This window comes from Camelina sativa, chromosome 6 (genome assembly GCF_030686135.1).
Source record: "Camelina sativa cultivar CO46 ecotype springtype chromosome 6, ASM3068613v1".
Lineage (NCBI taxonomy): Eukaryota > Viridiplantae > Streptophyta > Magnoliopsida > Brassicales > Brassicaceae > Camelina > Camelina sativa.
In genome coordinates this window covers 21515140-21535384 of record NC_141885.1, presented here as the reverse complement: position 1 = coordinate 21535384, position 20245 = coordinate 21515140, and the positions used below count along the sequence as shown (strand labels likewise).

At 34.3% G+C, this 20245-nt stretch overlaps 2 protein-coding genes and 1 pseudogene across 6 annotated transcripts; 2 read left to right on the top strand and 1 right to left on the bottom strand.

Annotated features, from left to right (window-relative positions):
- Positions 1–316: 316 nt before the first annotated feature.
- On the top strand, positions 317–1481 carry LOC104792101 (zinc finger protein GIS pseudogene; annotated as a pseudogene). Its single transcript, XR_015559562.1, has one exon. The product of XR_015559562.1 is annotated as a zinc finger protein GIS pseudogene (transcript).
- An 8126-nt stretch (positions 1482–9607) lies between these two features.
- On the top strand, positions 9608–11951 carry LOC104792100 (putative metal tolerance protein C3). The gene is made up of 8 exons (XM_010518147.3): positions 9608–9728; positions 9836–10036; positions 10142–10332; positions 10424–10622; positions 10728–10906; positions 10981–11131; positions 11223–11359; positions 11600–11951. Exons 2-8 carry the CDS (start codon positions 9838–9840, stop codon positions 11774–11776), a joined length of 1233 nt encoding a protein of 410 aa, XP_010516449.2. The 5' UTR covers positions 9608–9728; positions 9836–9837; the 3' UTR covers positions 11777–11951.
- Positions 11952–14182: 2231 nt separating this feature from the next.
- Positions 14183–19667, bottom strand: LOC104792098 (uncharacterized). 4 transcript variants are annotated; one of them, XM_010518145.3, is made up of 8 exons: positions 18884–19667; positions 18291–18659; positions 17957–18216; positions 17546–17687; positions 17035–17406; positions 16787–16918; positions 16565–16693; positions 14183–16485 (listed from the first exon to the last, which is right to left on the bottom strand). In XM_010518145.3, exons 1-8 carry the CDS (start codon positions 18974–18976, stop codon positions 14437–14439), a joined length of 3546 nt encoding a protein of 1181 aa, XP_010516447.2. In that variant the 5' UTR covers positions 18977–19667; the 3' UTR covers positions 14183–14436. The 4 variants fall into 4 exon arrangements, with proteins under 4 accessions (XP_010516447.2, XP_087310465.1, XP_010516446.2 ...); XM_087454339.1 differs by having other exon boundaries at positions 17963–18216; positions 18884–19455; XM_010518144.3 differs by having other exon boundaries at positions 17957–18219; positions 18884–19405.
- Positions 19668–20245: the final 578 nt, after the last annotated feature.

The window sequence follows — 20245 nt, the reverse complement described above, 5'->3', positions numbered from 1 at the left end:
TCATAGGAAGCTTTAATATCATATATATACAGTATAGTCAAAGTCAATATAATATATAATCCTGCTATTGGTCCTGGATCAACATATACTCTATATGGATCCATAATTTTCATTGGACAAATTAACACAACCATGTACATCGTTAATCATGACTTAAGTTTTTTTTTTTTTGATAAAGCATCATGACTAAGTTAAATTGCGACTTTTACATGTATGTAATCTGTTCATCACTCTTAAGATAACATGGATAAGCTATCCACCTTTCTTTGGCTTTGATAATTAGAACTTAGAAGTTATCAATCCTTCTGACCAACAGCAAATAAAAATATAAATGAATTGCCATAAAAAATGGGAACCAACCAGTTTTATATAAACGTTGTCTATTTCTCTGAAGAAGTCAGCCTCACAACTCTATACCACTCATTATTCCTCTCTCTCTTCTCTTGCTTCTCTCCCTCTCTCTCTCTCTCGATGGACGAGTCTACTGGAGAAACAGATACTCAAGACTTAATGAACGTCGACTCCTTCTCTCAGCTTCCTTTCATCCGCCGTCCTAAGGATAAGAACTCTAAACCCATTCGTGTCTTCGGCAAAGATTTCACCGTCGGAGATTTCTCCGGCACCAGTACCGGTCAAGAAGACTACTCCGATCCCTCCCAGAGAAAAAATAAAGAAGAAGAGGATCAAACCGGAGATAACGATAAGAACAATAGTAGCATCATCAACAATAGGAGATTCGAGTGTCACTATTGCTTTAGAAACTTCCCTACTTCACAAGCCCTAGGTGGACACCAAAACGCTCACAAACGTGAACGCCAGCTTGCCAAACGCGGTGTTTCCTCTTACTTTCATCATCCTGACACTAGCCTTTACAGTTACCGTCATTACCCTTCGTGTACTAGCAGTCCATTGACCGCGGCTAGGTCCTATGGAAGATACTTTTATGGTTCTCAGTCGTCGGCGTATTACACACGACCGAGCTATTGCAACCAGTTAGGACTATGGCGTGTACCACGGGATTCTTCCTCTGGCCTTCAAGGCATTTATAACTCAAACGCAGCGTTTACTAGTAGTTACATCTCTTCTTCTTCTTCTTCTAACTCAACATTATCGTTGTTGGCCGGCTCTCAGACGCAACCACCGTTACAGGTGGGTGGCCCCGGATCTCAGACCCGAGCTTCTTCATACCGGTACGGCTTGAGTCCTAATGTGCAAGATCATGTGAGTCTCGATCTTCATCTTTAGCGATTCCTAAAGAAAAATAAAACTTTAAAGACTTTTTAACCTATTCCGATCCGTAACCTTCTTTTACTGAGTGTCAAGTGTAACTTACTGAAGAAAAAAATTGATGGGGTGTTTATTTTTCTGAATTAGAAACGGCACGATGTGTGTGAGATTCACGTAATTTGTTTCGTTTAATGTTCATCGATCTTTTTTTTTTGTTCGCTACACGTGCTTCAATGAAGGAAAGGAATTTATCATTTTACGTGTCCATATTTATCATAGCTGTGGAGTTAAGCTTCGAACACTATTGTTTCAGGGAAATTGTCAGTCAGAGTAATATACTAATATACTCAGATCGATTTTTACTGTACGAAAATAATTAAATCATAGAATGTAGCACTGTACCAAAGTAACAAATACAAAAAACAATATAAGAAAAACAGAAGATAAACATCTTGAGTACAAAAATATATTTTACGAGGTTTGAAACGAATCTAGTGCACACTGGACTCATTAATTGCCATGTCTTGGAAACAAATTAAAACTCAAAATTGGTAATAAGCTTAGATGATGATGATGATGATAATAATTTGGTGCGTTTGGGTAAGTGAAGACAATGGACAAGACAAAATGGTAGAGAGAGACAAAGTGAGTGAAGTGGTCCATAAACACACAAATGTAGAGTTTGCGATATATAGAGCTATTCTTCTTTTAACTTGCAATTTCTAGTTAAAAACATTAAAAAAAAAAAAAAAAAAAAAAGCTAAAGCAAAGAAAAATTCCTCAATCTTTTCTACTTTTGTGTTTATTTCTTATATTTTCTTTTAGGCAATCCAAAGGAATATATTAATCAACAAATATATAATATCACAATCAATGAACTCGAAAAAGTTGTGATTCACATATAGACCCGCGGTAGACTCCACATAACAGATGCTAACGCGAATGAGTATGACGGGTTGGTCTTGTTGCATTCAAAAGGACGGATACAAAATTACTAATGATCTGATCAAAGAATGGCAATGACCAGAATTGGTTTTTATGACAAAAAAACATGGAAAAATCCCTATACCTAATTAACCACCGTAGTTTTGTTATGTTAAACTATCAAAGCAAAACATTAATAGATATAGTTGACAACGTAGCTAGAATTTGTTAATATCATCAATAATCATTGATTAATACCCTCCATCAGTATAATGCAGCAATTCGTAAGCTAATCTGATTCAATCAATTATCCTAGGAAAGGAAATGGAAAAGGATATGCCAAAACGACATATTTGGACACTCTATTGGCACAATGCAGGTAGATGCAACATCACAAAAACTATTTTCTTGTACTTTTTCTCTAACCAATTACATGTCTACAAACATTGTAGCATGATGGCTAAGATATAACTAACATAAGTCATAAGTGACACCAACCTAAAGCTAAAAATAAGTTTGAGAGGCTAAAGAAAGTGACATTGCGATTTTCCTGACCTGAAGAGTTTAGTTGCGGAACAGTTTCCATCAGTTAAACAGTGAAGGGACCAGATGGTGCAACTTCAGCCTGTAGAGTCAAAAGTGAAGTGATAAGGTTTTTCAGATTCATTTTAGGGACACGTTTCAACTTAACTATTACAATAATAAGGATGTTTCAATTGTCACCAGGAGTAGTAGTAACAAAAACAAAAATACAGAGAATGAAAAGACGTATCCACCCTCCCAGAACAATTCCTCAGCTACAAACAGTTCTAGTTAAGAAATTACAGGAGAGTTTTTATGGGACATAATAGGAAGTTTAAGGAAATATTGTCAAAAAAGAGTTAACATCAGTAGCAGCAAAAAGTGGACCTACCAGTTACTGCAATTAAGAGGGAAGCATGTGATAAGTGTACAAACTGATAAAGAAATATAGTATGATTTCTTAGAGGACCACACTTTTGTGTGCTCAGTTTTTTTTTCTAAGATATGTGCAATATAACTTGGTTGAATCTGATCAAGAACAGTGACCCCATACCCCTAGGAAAAAAGTTGCAAAAAAAAAAAGAACAGAGGATGATAGTTCGAACGGTACAAATCTCAGAGCACTAACTGACGGTTTGGGTAGTAAAGTTAAAGGTACTTAAGTAAAATAACATGTGGTTTGATAACTGAGATGACTGTTTCCTTCTGAATTCCTAATTAAGTTACAACATATCAATGCTTTGCATGCATCCTTTATTTTTATGCTCATCTTTTGGTGATTGAAACTGATCCGCAACTAAAAGTCTACAGTTTGAAAGGCTGCAGAAAGCTATGTATAATGTAATGTATCAGACTGTAGAAGCAACCGTATATAATGGCCATAACTGAATATGTAGGTAAAGGTATCTACCGAGGCTCATGACTGATGATTTTAACTTGGCCCATGATTTGAAGATACTGTAGTGTTTAATCAAACAGTTGCAGCATTAAGCCTTGAACAGGGTAAAGACACAGTATTAGAGAAAATGGATTTATGATACATATATATATATATATATGCATATAGAAAAATAGAGATTTGAATTAAGATCTTTGCAAGCTGGATTGCCACAATCATGCTGCATAGACATAGTGCAAGTACGTACATATATCGTTGTTTACTTTGTGCAACTGCATGACTTTACTTTAGCTAATCTTTCTGAAATTTAAAGAAACGTGTGTGTTCATAACTCTATGGCATGACTAGCCTGCAGAGAGAAGTCCATTATTGTGAAGCCCCTTGAAGAGGGCAGGACGGATTTGATGTGATTGTTAGTTGGGAAAGCTTTGAAAGTGCCTAACCAACCAAATTCCATATTTTTCAGAGGAAAGTTCTTATATAGGGATATAAGTTCAGGTGATTTCAAGCTAAAAATGGCATACGTTTACAGCAAATGAAAACACTAATACTAGCAGTAGCAGCTAACCTAATAGCAAAGCAACCACCATCAAAAAGGAAGATATCGCAATATGTATAAAACAGAGACAAAATTAATGAATTTGGTGGGAAATGTGAGTAAATTAGCTAATCACTTTCATGTACAAGAGGGTAATAGGTGTAGTTGTACAGTATATGACAGACTTTAATTTGTATTAACAGTAAAATTGTGAAAAAAAAAAGAACATGGCTCTTCAATATTGTTACTTTTTTTTTGTCTTTTTCATTTTTTTTGCCGTCTGCTCTTCAATATTATTACTAAAAGTGAAGGTGAGCAACAAAATTTAAATTCAACGGATGAAGTCAGAGCATTACAAAAAAAAACCATAAATCTAAAGCTTCCGGACGTTTTAAAAGCATACAATCAATGTTTCTTACACAAAACGTGGACGAGGCTAAGAATTGAAAATCATCTTTACCTCCAACAGCATCCCTTGCACTTCAGTATCCAAGTACACCTACTGACAAATAAGGACAAGAAACAACAAACAAGGACAAGACACTTATTAACAAACAAGGACAAGAAAAGATATGATGCTAACCAAAATTACATGCTCGATCGGAACTAAGGAAAAGGGCATTTCCTACAAGAAAAGAGAGCCATTTTGACACTTAAATTACTTATGCAGTTAGGTCCCTAAGAAAAAAGATTAAAAAAGAACACTTGACAATGAGAGAATCCTGTGAGGTAGCTATTGAGAAAATGAACAGCCCTAAGCAAACCAACCATATCAGAACCAGCGTACAGGATAAGAAATACCTTGCTAAAATAGTTTAGTAAAACCACATGAACAACCGGGGTTTAAAGCATCCGAAACTCCAAGATATGTTAAGTTTGCTCGAAGATTTTGATAGTACTTGATTATATTTTCCCCAACAGAGTATGTCTCTTCTTCAGGAAGGTACAGTTCAATATTTGTAAGCCACAAGCAGTACTGGAAAACATCTAGAAACGTGTCTGTACGTAGGCTCTCCAAGTGACTCATCAGTAGGATGAGTGTTGTCGCTTCAAGTAACACTGTACTATATATTACATTGTTCTTTCCCATACAATGTGAAACTTATGTATATATACCATGGTACGGTGGTTTCATAACAATGCCCTGTAAGTATTGAGATGATGATAATGGGGATGTTGATGGGGAAGGCTCTCTAGTTGTCTGTTTAATTATTGACAAAAGTGAGCACTGAGAGATGTTAAGGGCGATGACTCAAAAAAGAAATCCACATAAAAAACAAACAAAAAATAGATTAAGCTGCAAATCCAAAAAAAAAAAGGGTTAGAAAAGCCTGCTTCTGGTTCTGGACCTTCTAATTGAAAGCAATTTGATGATGATAGCTTGCACAAGAAACCCATTTGACCTAAAAACTGCCTTAATTGACTCACGAACCGGCCGGTTCAATCAAGAAGGCTCGTCTCGTGAATTTCAAACCGGACCGAATTAACAATTTGGCCGATCAGATTGGACCGTTCGCCATCCCTTTGCCAAAATTTGGATTTTCTGCTAGCCGGCTTAATAAGGAAAAACCACATGTAGGCCCATTACAGCCCAATTAATTTGTTCTTTTATTTGGGCCTACCTAACAATCTGATTATTTCCGGTTCAAGTTAACACCGGTTCACGATTTTTTTGGAAGCTAATTTTTTTTACTTTTGACGAGTGAAAACAAAACATATTTTCAAGAACATGTAATTTGATTCCAAAATCATCGACATATTAACTTTTCTGGTGATCTATATGCATTCATCGGCTTACACACAATCCAGCTCGGTGTTCTTAATTTTAAACGTATTGAAATTGAATAAAGAATTAAAAATGTTATATTCATGTAACGCCAATAAGGCCATATTTTATGATCGAAGGGAATGGCTTTCTGCATCGATGGTGAGTGTGCATCAATAGCATCAAGTTGGATCGATTCGAATCGAACCAAGTATCTTCTGATTTTGTCTCATGCTATTTATTACAAAAATAACGTTTTCTATCCTTTTGTCTTCTTCTCTACTGATTTTTGCAGAAAATTTCACAAAACTCCTTAAACTGTGTAGACTACACGAAACACACAACCATACTTTTTAGCTAACTGTATGGTTTTTTTTTACACACTATATGTATGCCACAAATATAAAACAATTTGAGTTTGTATGAGGGTATAGGATTCTGCTACTTTAGTATAACTTCAAAAATCATTTCCTGAATATTCATTTACAACAACATAGATAAAGTATACAAAAATACACATTAACTTTTAGTTAACTTTATATTGAATTCATCATCATCAAGCGATGATCATTTGTCATATATTTTGAAATACTTCTTATTTTTGGTGATTGACATTCGTGATTCGTCATCACAAGCATGTTATACTTATCGAGTTTTTCATTAACGCAAACTCCAGTCACAAAAACTTGAACATTTTTTCAAGTAATACTCATGGATTTTGCTTTTCGCGATTAAAATTGTGAAGATTTTAAACTGACAGCAAATTGTTCTTTAAATATTTTCTTTTATAAAAATTATAATATAAAACCAATGGCACACATTACAACATTTTAAAATATTATCTAGAGGAGATTTTTGGCGGATTAGACATTGAAATTCAGAAATTTAATGAAATTTGAATCCATTGTAGCATGGACTATTGGGTGCAGACAAACATTCACCGATTGCCTTAGCCATATGTGACTTCAATGTTATCGGCTCAAATCCACGGATATTGTTAGCGAAAGCAAAAACAAAGATCCATTGTTAGTTTGGTGTTTTAAAACAATATATTATTGATCATGCATGGCACACATGTAAGTTCTTTACAAACGGTACCCGTTTTTCAACTATTTACTTTCAAAGATTATATATATACTTTATATTCGTTTGACGAAGGTACACAATCAGAAGATTGGACTTTTGGGGTAGAGTTGATATTTTAGTAAAATAGGGATTCATCAATCTTATGAGGTTCATATATTTCTATAAAGTATATATATCATCCGTACATATTACCGATCAAGAATGATGAATCACCCTGGTATCAATACTGATTCATGACTTTAGTTGACATTAAATAAATTATATATGTTTAGATCTTTGAGATGAAGGATTTTAAAGTTATATAACTGCACTTTCACCTAAATGATGGTGACAAATCGGATTACAAGTAATTAAGAAACTTTCGTCTGTAACGCATACAAGACTAAATTTGGTATTGGTGTAGAATACTCTAACTGTAGTACATGATGAATACATCTTTCAGGTTTTGCGATCCTGTATATGGAAGCTATTTTATTGGCGTATTCTAGACTCTCATAACTAATTTTGGCCAAGACTCCCATGCTTATAGCTAGCTGCTTGAACTTTGAACCAAATATAATTCACTTCTATATTGAAATCCACGTATTGATACAGATGAAGCGGGTTCTGGATTGAAATCTCTTAATTAGTTGCAAGCTTGCTATTAAATCTTTGGAAGTAGTATAGTGGTGATATCAACTTAGAGAAAACCAAGAAAAAAAAATAATAAGTACTGACAATTATATATGATGGTAGGCTGGTAGCCAATATGTCCTTTTTTTTTTTTTTGACAAACGTTAATATGTCCTTTTAGAGACACAATATACTAGATAACGTTGAATTTAAAATAGTGAATAATTTTCAACCTGTATGATTCTAATTGTAGTTTAAAAAAAAAAAGTCAAAGAAATAAAGAAATCATGTTTCTAATTGTAGCTTCCAGGAATGTTCCTAAAGTCTCCTGATGGGATATATTGATTTGATCAATTGAATAAGAGTGCGTAACAATCACATATATACTCTGGGACTGGGAGAGATTGTTGCACCAACTCGTTGTTCAAAACTCAAGCGTGGTTGTAAACTTTTAGGATAGTATATATATATAAAGAACTCTACCAATAGGTCATAGAGCGTTTTAACTGTAGAGATCTACCAATAAGTCATAGAGCATGCATTTGTAACTTTCAATTGTGGAAAATAACATTTTCAAGAAATTCTGTAAATTCTTTGAAAACTTAATTATATCAAGATTTTTTATTTAGAATTTGTTTTATATATTAGAATAATAAAGAAATGTTTCAATATATAAGTTATAGAGGCGTTTGTAGCTGTAAATTTGGTAAACAATCTATAAATTTATATTTTATATAATTCTCTCTCTATATAAACAAAGAAAGCTATCAATAATTTATGGACTGTTTTTCCTAAATTTGGAAAAAAAATTACATCATTTTTTCATTTAATATAGAAGAAACTCAAAAAAGTTCTTCATATTTGCCCATGTTGGGATTTTCTGTTTTCCCCTTCTTTGTTGACTTACCAAGGTCTCACAGTTTATATAACCCCCAGTTATGACCAATTTTCGACTCCTTTTGGATTAATTGAAAAAGTTTCAAATCAAAGAAGTTTTTGGAAGTTCATGACGTGAGGTAATTTATATATATTGTCGAACGTTTATATTAGGCTATTAGCTATATCTATATGTGTCAATGTGTGAATTAACAGTCAAATTAACATGATTAATTAAGAATAGTTTGATATGTGATGGTAGTGACTACTAAGTTTTATAAATGTGGGTATTTGTCTATATATATAATTACATGTGATGTCTGCAAAATAATTTTTAATACTCCGTACGTTTTAAAATACTTATCATTTTAGGCCTAACTTTTTGTTTTATTTTAGTTGTTGTTCTTGCTTTTCTAATGTTATTTTTAGGAAAAAAATTATCTCATTTGCTCCTTAATAAATAAATAAACAAAAATAAATCTTTTAGAATTCTAATAGTCAAATAAAAATAAAATAGAACATTTTTTTTTTAATTTGTGTGAAAAACTCTACAGTGACAAGTAATAGAAAAAGAGGAAGTAATAGTTTTTCACAGATACAAATTATCATCAATATGTTCTCAATATAATATTAATTTAGTTTGATAAATATATTATATATCTAAAGGATGTTGGACTTAATATTTTACATTCTTCTATTTTCAACGCTCATTTGTCTTATTTATTTATTTGGATTGATCTTACTTAATGTGTTATTACTTATTACTCCTAATCAAGTAGTAATAAAAGTTTTTAAATCTTTTAATGATTATTAATAAGGTTTCAGTTAATTTGTATCTATAAATCTAAATTTTCTTGTAGAAACACTCTTAGCATATGTGTCAGCATTATCCAAAATTAGGGTTCCGAGAGTTATCATTATTTGTGCTTTTCAATTATAACTTTGTAAAACTACACGTGTCGTTGTTTTCCAAACTAAAAAATTTGACATTGTCATGTCTCCAAAAGACAAAATGGTCACGGAACAAGAAGCTCCTGATTAAGGCATGGATCAGACAAGCATTGTTGATGCTTAGGCATGTGGGCAAGTACCACGTCTGTCTCTATCATCATTTTCTTATTCCAATACAATAGTTTATTAATTATAACCCCAAAAATTCATTGAACGCAAATAAGTTATCTTATATTTCATCTATAAAAACCTATCTCTGTGTACAATCCTTTATCTTTTTTTCTTTGTTCATCATCTGCAAGCATAAAATTTTCTCTAGATATCATCCGGTATATATATATTTTTTCTTTCCATTTAATAGTTTTATATATTAACTATCCATGCCTTTATGCTTCATACCTATTTTACGATGATTTGGTTTTATATAATTTTCCAGAAATGGAAGTCAACTGTCAGGAAACGCCGTTGCTTTCGTCAAACGATCATGAGGCTGTTGATCACAAATCGAAGTTAACCGGTATGGTTTCTGCTATGAAAACCAATTTCTTCACGGATTTGCCTCAAAAACTTCGATCCAAAATCGATCCGGAGAACCCTTTTCACCTTGATGTCTCCAAAGCCCTAGGCCTCAAAGGAGGTATATGTCTTAGTCTTACTTTATAAGTTTAGATAATAATTGTCACAGGACTCACAACTACTATACCAAATATTATATGTTGTTTAAATATCACATTTCTAATAGATGAAAAGGAGTACTACCAAAGACAATTGGCAACAATTAAATCCTTTGAAGAAGTAGAAAGTTTCATAGCTCGATCAGATGAGTACATCATCGATGAAAAAGAAGAAGAAGAAGATCGAGCTGAGAGAGCTGCACAAGAGCTTGCCATGCAAATCTCCAATTGGGCTAACATCTTTTTACTTGCTCTCAAGGTGTGACTTTATCTACTTATACTGAAACATTAATATATAACATTGTTTTCACTATGATGATTTTTATTTATCAAACGTCTACAATGTGTAGATATATGCTACGGTAAAGAGTGGATCCATAGCTATTGCAGCATCGACTCTCGACTCTTTGCTTGACCTTATGGCAGGAGGGATACTATGGTTCACACATTTGTCAATGAAGAACGTCAATATCTACAAATATCCCATAGGAAAGCTTAGGGTGCAACCCGTCGGAATCATCATTTTCGCCGCTGTTATGGCTACTCTTGGTATATAATATATATCCTTTCCGAAATTTTATGAAACTCTAAACTATATATTATAATTGATTTGATGGAAATGTAATGCTAAATTAACCATGCACAAATGTGTAGGGTTCCAAGTGCTGCTTGTGGCAGCTGAGCAGTTGATTTCAAATGAACCTTCCGATAAAATGAATCATGACCAACTGGTTTGGTTATATTCAATCATGCTGAGTGCAACCGCTATTAAACTCGTCTTATGGATCTACTGCAAAAGCTCGAGAAATCATATTGTTCGTGCATACGCAAAGGTAGATATATATGCATATCATATATTCTTATAATTTCATGTAAAACGAAGACTAATTGATGAAGTTTGGTATAGGATCATCACTTTGATGTGGTGACAAATGTTCTCGGATTGGTCGCCGCCGTTCTTGCTAATGCCTTTTATTGGTGGCTCGATCCATCTGGTGCTATTCTCTTAGCCATCTACACTATTGTCAACTGGTCCGGGACGGTTATGGAAAATGCAGGTGAGTTTGTATTTGAACATTGTCGTATTGTTCGATTTAGTCGCAATAATTGAGATTTTCACAATGAGTTTTTTTTTTATTGTTTATATAGTTTCATTGATCGGACAATCAGCTCCTCCGGAAGTACTACAAAAATTGACGTACCTAGTGTTGCGACAAGGCGGGGATAACATCAAACATGTGGATACTGTCCGTGCATATACCTTTGGTGTTCTTTATTTTGTTGAGGTTTGTCTATAAATATATCACATAAGTTGGTAATCAATTTCTACTTAGCCATAATTTTGCGACACTTCTGCTACAAAATCGCCATGATTTTTTTTTTAAAATAAACGTGTGTATGGTTCGTAGCTAAACAGACATAGCAACTTATCAAAGATAAATCTTTGTTAGGTGCTTACACTCGATAAGATTTATATAACAAACTATATAGTTATGTTAATTATTGTTATATGTGTGTATTGGTAGGTGGATATAGAACTGCCAGAGGATTTGCCATTGAAAGAAGCTCATGCAATTGGTGAGACATTGCAAATAAAGCTCGAAGAACTTCCAGAGGTGGAAAGAGCTTTTGTTCATCTGGATTTCGAGTGCCATCACAAGCCTGAACACTCTGTACTTTCAACAATCCCCAACGATTTATAAAGATTATATACATAGTAACATATATAACTTTGTATGTGTAATTTGCTTGTGTTGTTGTTGTTGTTTCTTTAATATATATTGTACTATATATGTGACCTCTGCAGCTTGATACGTATGAGTTTTCTTCTTTTGCTATTGAATTTTTGCTTTAGTGAACAATTTACGTTTACTTTACTATTTCTTCAACTCATAAAACATTTTATATAATCTAAAATAGCATGCTATCAGGCATCAACTTTTTTTTGGTTATATCCTTCTTATATTAGATTGTTTTAAATGCAAATTTTAATGTTTGGGTTGAGAATTTGCGTTTACTCATTGTACAATATATAACACTAGATGAGGACCTGCTCGATGTGCGGGTTTAAAGTTTTATAAATGAAATTAAATTTATTAAAATTTGTTGTATGTTATATATAAATTTTATTTTTGTTATAATATACTGATTTGTATCCACTTACAAATATTTTATGTATATTACTATTAAAAGTATATTTTTTTACACCTAAATATACTCTTGTATGTTACAAAAATATTTTTTATCACCATCTAGATATTGTCTATATAAACACATTAAGCCAAGTATATTACTTTCACTTCTGCATAGTTTTTTAATTACTAAAATAGTTGGCTCAAAAAACATTTTGAATAAAAAATATATTACATAATATATTAATCAATGATGTATCATCATAATAATGTATGACCACCATGGAGAAAACATCGGCTCCGCTTTCATCCCTTATGGAGAGAACCTTGCGTCCAACCTCCTCCATCATAGAGAGAAGTTTGGCTACGCCTTTCTCCCTTGGAGAGATAACCTTGCGTCTAATCTCCTCCACCTTTCTCCCTTGCGGAGATAACTTTGTGTCCAACCTTCTCTATCATAGGGAGAACCTCGGCTCTGCCCTCCTCCTATGTGGAGAAAATATGTTCATGTCTTTTGCTATTTCAAAATGGCTTGTTCCGACAAGCAAAGAAAGTGGGCCCTACATCTATTCTCGGCTTGTGGACCAACCCATATTCGATGGCCGGTTTGTTACGTCTGGGAGTCTTTAAAAACTTGATTACCGACTTTAAAAATCAACAAATGATATTTTCTTTTGTTTTGTCCTCCCTCGCACAGTTTTGACAATCACTTCCAGAAAGGTCACCCATCATGAAGTTCTCTCAGGACCATTGACTTAAAAAATAAGTGCATTTTGGTGATGTATGTGGCTAAATCAATTATTTTAAACATTTCCGCAAACCAGGATGTCAGAGTCTTTGAGCTCCTATGGATCTATCAACAACGATTTATTTTTTCCAATCTATCTATCTATGTTTACCGTATGCTTGTGTTTGATTAGCCTATTTTATCAATTCATTAGGTTGATGAGCTTCTATTCGTTATCTCCCTTTGGAATTGAATGAATAATGGTAATAATTATGTTTGCAAAAAAAAAAAAAAAAGGTTTATGACCAACCAATCAAGGTTGAGAAACTGAAAGAAAATTAATTTGGCATAATTAAAGAAACAATAGAAAATTATAAGCATGGTAATATATGAATCCCAAATCATTCAAAGATTAAAATATAAATTAAAACATCCAAAAATACTACAATAAAATTTAAAATACAGTATTAGAAAAATAAGACTCATATATTAATCTAAACTATTCCCAACCGAAAAAGGAGAAAGTAGTAGAAAATTTTGGTTTAAGAAAATAGAAAAATTTACTTTTCCAATAAAATATATTCCCAATTAAACAGAGTTGAAAGCAATGTTTTTGAATAAATTATTTAAATATGAGGTGATATTTGATTATATAGAAGTGAGTACAAAATTTAGAATTAATAATGAAAAGTATATTTTCCTTAATATTTTTTTCTATTTTTTTTAATTAATCACTTAAAATTAAAAATAAGTAAATAATATTATAATTTTGAATTTTATGAAATATATATATAATCTCCTTATAATTATTTTAAAAACTTTGTTTTTTTCTAAATTCTGAAATTTTTATAATTATATTTTTAATTTATTAATATTTTTTTTAAACAAAATATTTTCTTTTTGTTGTAATCAAATTCTTCATATTAAATATTTACACATGTCAAAATCTCAGATTGATAACTTGACACATGTTAAAATCTTGTTAATGGCTAACTTTCAAAACCCAACTTTATATAATAAGATTCATTTATTTTATAATTATTTTTTGCAATTCTTCCGTTTACATTTACAATTCACACATTAATTTGTGAAAAAACTAAAACTATTAATTTCATATAAAAAAAAGTTATTATAACATGTAAATAAATCAATTCAATATCTTATACTACATGTTATACCAATCAAATTCAATGTGGTATATCTTGAATAAACAACAATTTATTCTGTTTCAAAACACTAAAAATCTCGTAGATCTTAACATTGCTCTATATCAAATGAAAGTATGAAACAATGAAGCAAATAAAAAAAATAAACAGAGTACAAATCCAAACGTGAGAGAAAAAGTGTAAACTATAAGGAAAAAAGGAATCTAAAAAAAAAGTTTGAAATTGAAAAGCTTTTTTTTGTTTGTTTTCCGGACGAATAATAAAGTTCCGGATGATACAAAGTTTGAAACCCCTCACACTCCACAGTTTAAATCAACAGCAAACCCAAAACCGTTAACTTAGAATAACGAAAACCTCAGCCCATTGCTCGATGCGAATAAGTTATACTCCTCAACCTCTTTGCTCTCTTTCGCTTTCATATCGCTATTTCCAACAACAAGGTTGCGCAAAACCCCGTCTTTGGAATGAGCAGGCTTCGACTTAATTCCAGTGGAAAGACCCACTGGTCCACTGAAATGGAACAAGGAGAAGCTGTCTTCACTTACGTCTTGTGTTTCCGGTGGAGACAAACTGTTTAGTTCCACTGGTGGCTCAAGATTCTGAGCTTGGTCCTCGGTGTTGGTTTTGGAATATGGATGGAACACTGGAACTGGCCCGGGATTGAAGAAGGGAGTTGCTGTATGATTCAATGGGTTACCATACTGCTGCAAGCACAGAGGGGAATCTCCGTTCATACTATATCCGAGCGGACCTGTGTAAAGATAAGGATTAGGGTGAGGGAACGGAATTAATCCGTTGCCTGGAGCTGTGGGCCAAGAGACTGGTGGTGCTTGATGGAAGTAGCTCATTGGTGAAGCAGTCTGGAAAACCGGAAACTGTAGATTCTGGTTTAGCAAATGAGGAAACATGCCTCCTTGTGGTTGCACATCAACAACACCGTGTGCCATGTTATTGTTACTGTTATTATCCGTGTTGTTCCCAGTTACTACGATAGGAGTTTCACAAATTTTACTCTTCCCAGTAGTATCTGGTATGAGGATATCGTTCTGTGTACCAACAACTATATTCTCTCTTCCTTCAGACTGCAGACTGGCGTCTTCAGAATCAGATGTGGAGGAGGATTCAGAGTTTCCGTTGTTTGAAGAAACCGTATTGCTCTCTCCCTCGCTCAAGCATGACGAGCAATTGTCTGAACTTGATGTACTACTCATCATAGGATCTTTCAAATGCCACCCATTCTTTGTTTCCCCAGACTCCGTGCTGTTGTTATCTTTAAGCTTGATAATATCCAACTTCTCTATAGCCTTACATTGAGACAAAAGGTCAGATGAATTCTCAGCGATAGTGTCTTCTATCTCTTCAGTCTTAAATGTCGAACATCTAAGTGCTACTTCAGTGTCAGAGTTGCTTCGTGGATACTTTTTTGGCTCCATGGGCTCCCAAACTTTTTTTGAATGCAGTGAATCTCTTGTAACAGAAAGATTTGGACCAACTCCCACCTTGCTTTTAAGTCTTAACTCACGAGTATAGTCTGGTTGAGTATACCTGCCTCGGAACACTGGCTTGGAGGCATCAGGAGCAGAATCTGAATTTGATAAGATTTTTGGTTCTCGCATGCTTCTTGTTGCAGAGATGTTAGGTTCTACTTTTGCCCGGTATTCACAACTCGGTTTGCAACTGCAAGAATTAATGTCAAACCTCTCACTGTATCTGTTGTCGCAACATTGAAACTTCTCATGAGACTTGATGCCATTCAGGCCACCAGTCTTTGAAGCTTTCACTCTTAACTGTCTGTTTGACCCATTGAATCCCCTTGAAGGCAATTCTAATCTATCATTACGGAATCTTGCCTCTGACCTACTAACAAAAGAAGCATTATCTGAATATCTGCGTTTATCTGACCACCTCAAAGCATTATCAGACTGCACTTCTTTCCAATATCTAGCATTCTGGTGGTGAGCAGGTTTTTGATGATCACTTGTAAAGTACCCGTTCTCATCTTCAAGATCTGTAATTTCTTTGTCAGGGCTGTCACAGTAGTGGTTTTCCGTTCTTGGAGATGGGCAGCCATCCAAACACTGTCTTTCTTGAACATCAGGAGAACCAGGTGGAGACAAATCAGCATCCCCCGTTTCAATTTCTGACTCCTCACAGTTTATAGTATTGTTTGTCTCGTCATCAAGGTTTGGAAGATCTTCTTCTTCCCTTGATGAATTCAGTAGCATGTTTTTATCGCTGCAATCAGGGGTTTTCTTCTCTTTGCCTTTTTCTTTTTCCTTCAATCTATCCTTTCTGCGAAGTTTTTTTTCCCTTTCTTTGGATCTTTTCTTCTCCTTCCGCTCCTCTTCTTCACGCTTTTCCTTCTCTTCTTCCTCAAGAAGTTTCACCTGCATGAGTTAAGACAATGGAATTGTTGGATATAATCTTAATGAAATTGCTTTGAGAACATTACGACAGAATGCCTACCTGTTTCTCCAAGGTAATAATTTCCTTGCAGGCAACATGCACACGTTGTTCTAATAGTTTCAATGTAAGACATACAAAGATACTATGTGCATTTTGCCGAGCGGTTCCTTCCCTGAATGCTTTTTCAACCTAAGATATAATCAATAACTGTGAAATTAGAAACCGAATACAGCACCAAATAATAATAATATGTGACTTTGAGGAAACCTATAACTACCAAACCTGTTCTTTAAAAATAACTGTTGCAGCATCTAGAAGAAACTCTCGTGCCAGTTCTGGACTTTTTGCATGCTTTTGTGGACGGGAGCATTCCCCATCAAGCTCATTCCCATCTTTGTCCATCATCTCTTCATCCTTTTATAACACAGGAAGCACAGTGATATCGTTTAGAAAAAAGAAAAGAATAATACTTTTGCAATCATAAACATTTGAGAACTTTGATTTAACAAGATTATGAAAAAGGAATCTACCTCTTCTTCCTCGGCCTCTTCAGCATGCTCAAAAAACTTTCGGATGCTTTCCCCTCTCTTGATTGAAACAAACCCATCCCCAACAACTAACCTACCGTGCACGCAGTTTTGACCTTTTAATGCGTGGGCTTTGACGGATACCTCCGACCAACGGCCATCTAATTTATAAGCTCTAAGTGTAATGTAGCATGAATTTAAACCACGAAGGTCTAAGCCATTGACTTGAACTCTCCCATTCATGCCAACATTTTCAAATTTGAGGATATCACATTTTCCTTCTCCAGTTCCAATGGCCCACTCAAAGTGATGGTAAATTCCAGCGTTGTCAGCAAACGTTTCCCGCCAATCTGCTTGCACCGAATCAATGGTTACCTGTAACAATGCAAGTACATTTGTGATCCCGTCTTGCAATATAATCCTCTCTAGAAATATTGTAACGTACTTTTCGAAAACCAGAATTCTGGACTACAGGAACCCCATGTAGATGAAAAGGTTAACAAAGACTAATTACCTCATATTGGAAGGCTGTATCGGCAACACAAAACCAGGAGGTACACCGAGGTTCTCTCCGCATTCGTTTCAGTTCCTTGAGCTCTTTAAACTCACGGATAACATTTCGCCTGCAGTCTCTACAAAACCTCTTGCTGTCGAATCTGTAATTTGAAAGGTCCATTTGTTATTAAGGTCGAGAAAAAAAAAAGTCTCCACAGGGCCAGAAAAGGAAGATTGTTGTATTGCATGACTTGGTAGGCACATCCTCAAAATCCAGAAATCGAAATGTCAAGTCATCTTGCAAATCAGAATGAGATGACTAAAGTTGTAACATTTCCTGTTACCCATGACCCAGAGATCATGTCCAGAAACTTCTCAACTCAATTTGTCGTAGAACATCAAGAAAATATCAAATCAAATAATAACATACCTGTACCTCAGTCTCTCCATGAAATCCTCTTCCTTCATCTTCAAAAGAGATTGTCGAGTTTCCTCGCTGAGTGCGGACCAGAAATCCACCAATGTATCACAAGAAAGTCTTGCAGTATGTAGAGCACACGTCTCTCTTGTTCCATGGCATCTACCATAGCTAGCCATTCCTTGACTTATCCATCCCCGGCCTCCACCACCACAAGCATCGGGATAAAGCAACTCACGTTCCCGTTCTCGAGCAGGGGCACTGTCAAACACCTGCTAGAACCAATAGATTTAACTAGTTGAACTGGAGAGGAGAGCAAAGTAAGTAACCGTTGCATGGAACTTACATTTTGAAGTCCCTTGAGAGACTTTGCATACAAATAGCAATCAAGAAGTGTGAGGGAGCCATCACGTGTCGTGGTGAGACCTCCCCAAGGATGAACAGACGGATCTTGCATCTCATCCGAACATCCGTTACTGACAACTGAGTTACAGTCGTTTTGAAATTTGGAGCTACCTGATTTGTTGCAAGGAGGATTCCCTAATGATCCCTCTGGATGCAAGGACTTCCCATGCATAACAATCTGCATGAAGCCTTCGAGAAGAAGGCCGTTGCATCTAGAACAATACATGTTCTTACGAGCTTGCTCAAACAGAGTCTGTTTGTCAATCTTGAGGAGCTCCTGCCTAGCTTTCGGCGACAGGTCACTCCAGAACTGCACACAAGTTCAGCAGAGAAATGTGTCTTTTTTAAGTAAATGATTTATAATCATCAAAGTCATTTAGCTACACCACTATGTGTATAACTAAGATCTGTGAGATAAAAAAGTTGGAGTGATACAACCAAAGCAAAACATCTCGAAGCTAAAATAAGAGGCAAAGATCCAATCAGAGCTAATCAAAGGTCCCAAAAAAAAAAATGGGGATAAGGGGGAGGTACCTTTTGGAGCTGATTGTAGTTGACTCCATCGATTTCCTTTGACCAGAAGCCAAAAGAGTATTGGTCATTCCTCTGAGCTAAACCAGGCATCATTTACAGTCTTTTGTATTCATCAACCAATGTTTTCATTATCTATCGCTACGGTTCCCACCAGACTATCCCAAAAAGTAACCCCAAATCCTATCCGATTTAATTTGGTGGAATCGAAATCACCAAATCCAATCGGAATATAAAAAAAAAAAAAAAGCAATCGATCGCGATGAATCGGGATTCTGATTAAAAAATAAAGAGAGAGCGAGGGAGAGAGTCTGATAATGAAATTTCCCGGGAAAAACTCGTGTGTATGTGAGATCCTTGGGGGGGATTAAAAATGGAGAAAAGCCGGCAAATCAGGGTTCTTCCCCTTGTGCTCGATGATGATGATGATGATGATGACGATGACGATGAGATTCGCGGCTGCGTCAATATATTCTAGAGAAAGAAAGAAAGAGAGAGAGAGAGAGAGAGGTGAGATTGTTACTTATAAAGGAGAGAGAGATTAACATTTTATGTAAAAATATTTTAGAGGGAGCGGTTAAAATGTGCAAACGATAACAAATTTATGTTATCATTTTTTTTTTATTTTTTTTTTGGCTTTTTCTAACATTTAGGTAATAATATTTTCAGAAAAAAAAAACTATTAGATTTTGTTTTGCTTATTTGTTTTTTTTTTGATGCGTGGATGTTTGTTTGTTACCTTTCCTCTAATGAATAGAATGTGTATGTGTGGGTATGGTGTTGTCATCATGCTGTAATTGCTATATCTTCTTCTTTCTTTTTTTTGCTATCTTTAATATATAAAGACCCAAAGAAATATACTATCAATGTATTATACGTATTTGTCATACTATCATGTGACTATCGTATTTTATATTTAGTAATAACTTGTGTACGCGTTTGTTGACACAATTAATAATAATTTGCATATATGATATATATATATATATATATGTATATTTATTTAGATTTCAAAAAGTTACTAAAGAAATATAAAATCGAAAGTTTATTGCTTTGTATTTAGTGTTTTTAATGTGTCATATCATGATCCATTGTTTGAATTTGGTAGGATGCCATTAAAACTGCATATATAAGAAAATAGTCAAATTTTAGAAATTGTGGTGGGATATATGTGAAATTAGGTTTTAAAACATGAAAATTCATTTGCCAAGTGTCATTATGGTAAAAAAGTAAAAAAAAAAAAAATTAGGGATGTCGCAAGTACTCTTTTATTTTAGGTTCATAAATATGGACGATATGTCATCAAATGGAGCTGAGAAAATGCTGAATGATCGCATTACCCACCTGCTATAAACATACAAGTGA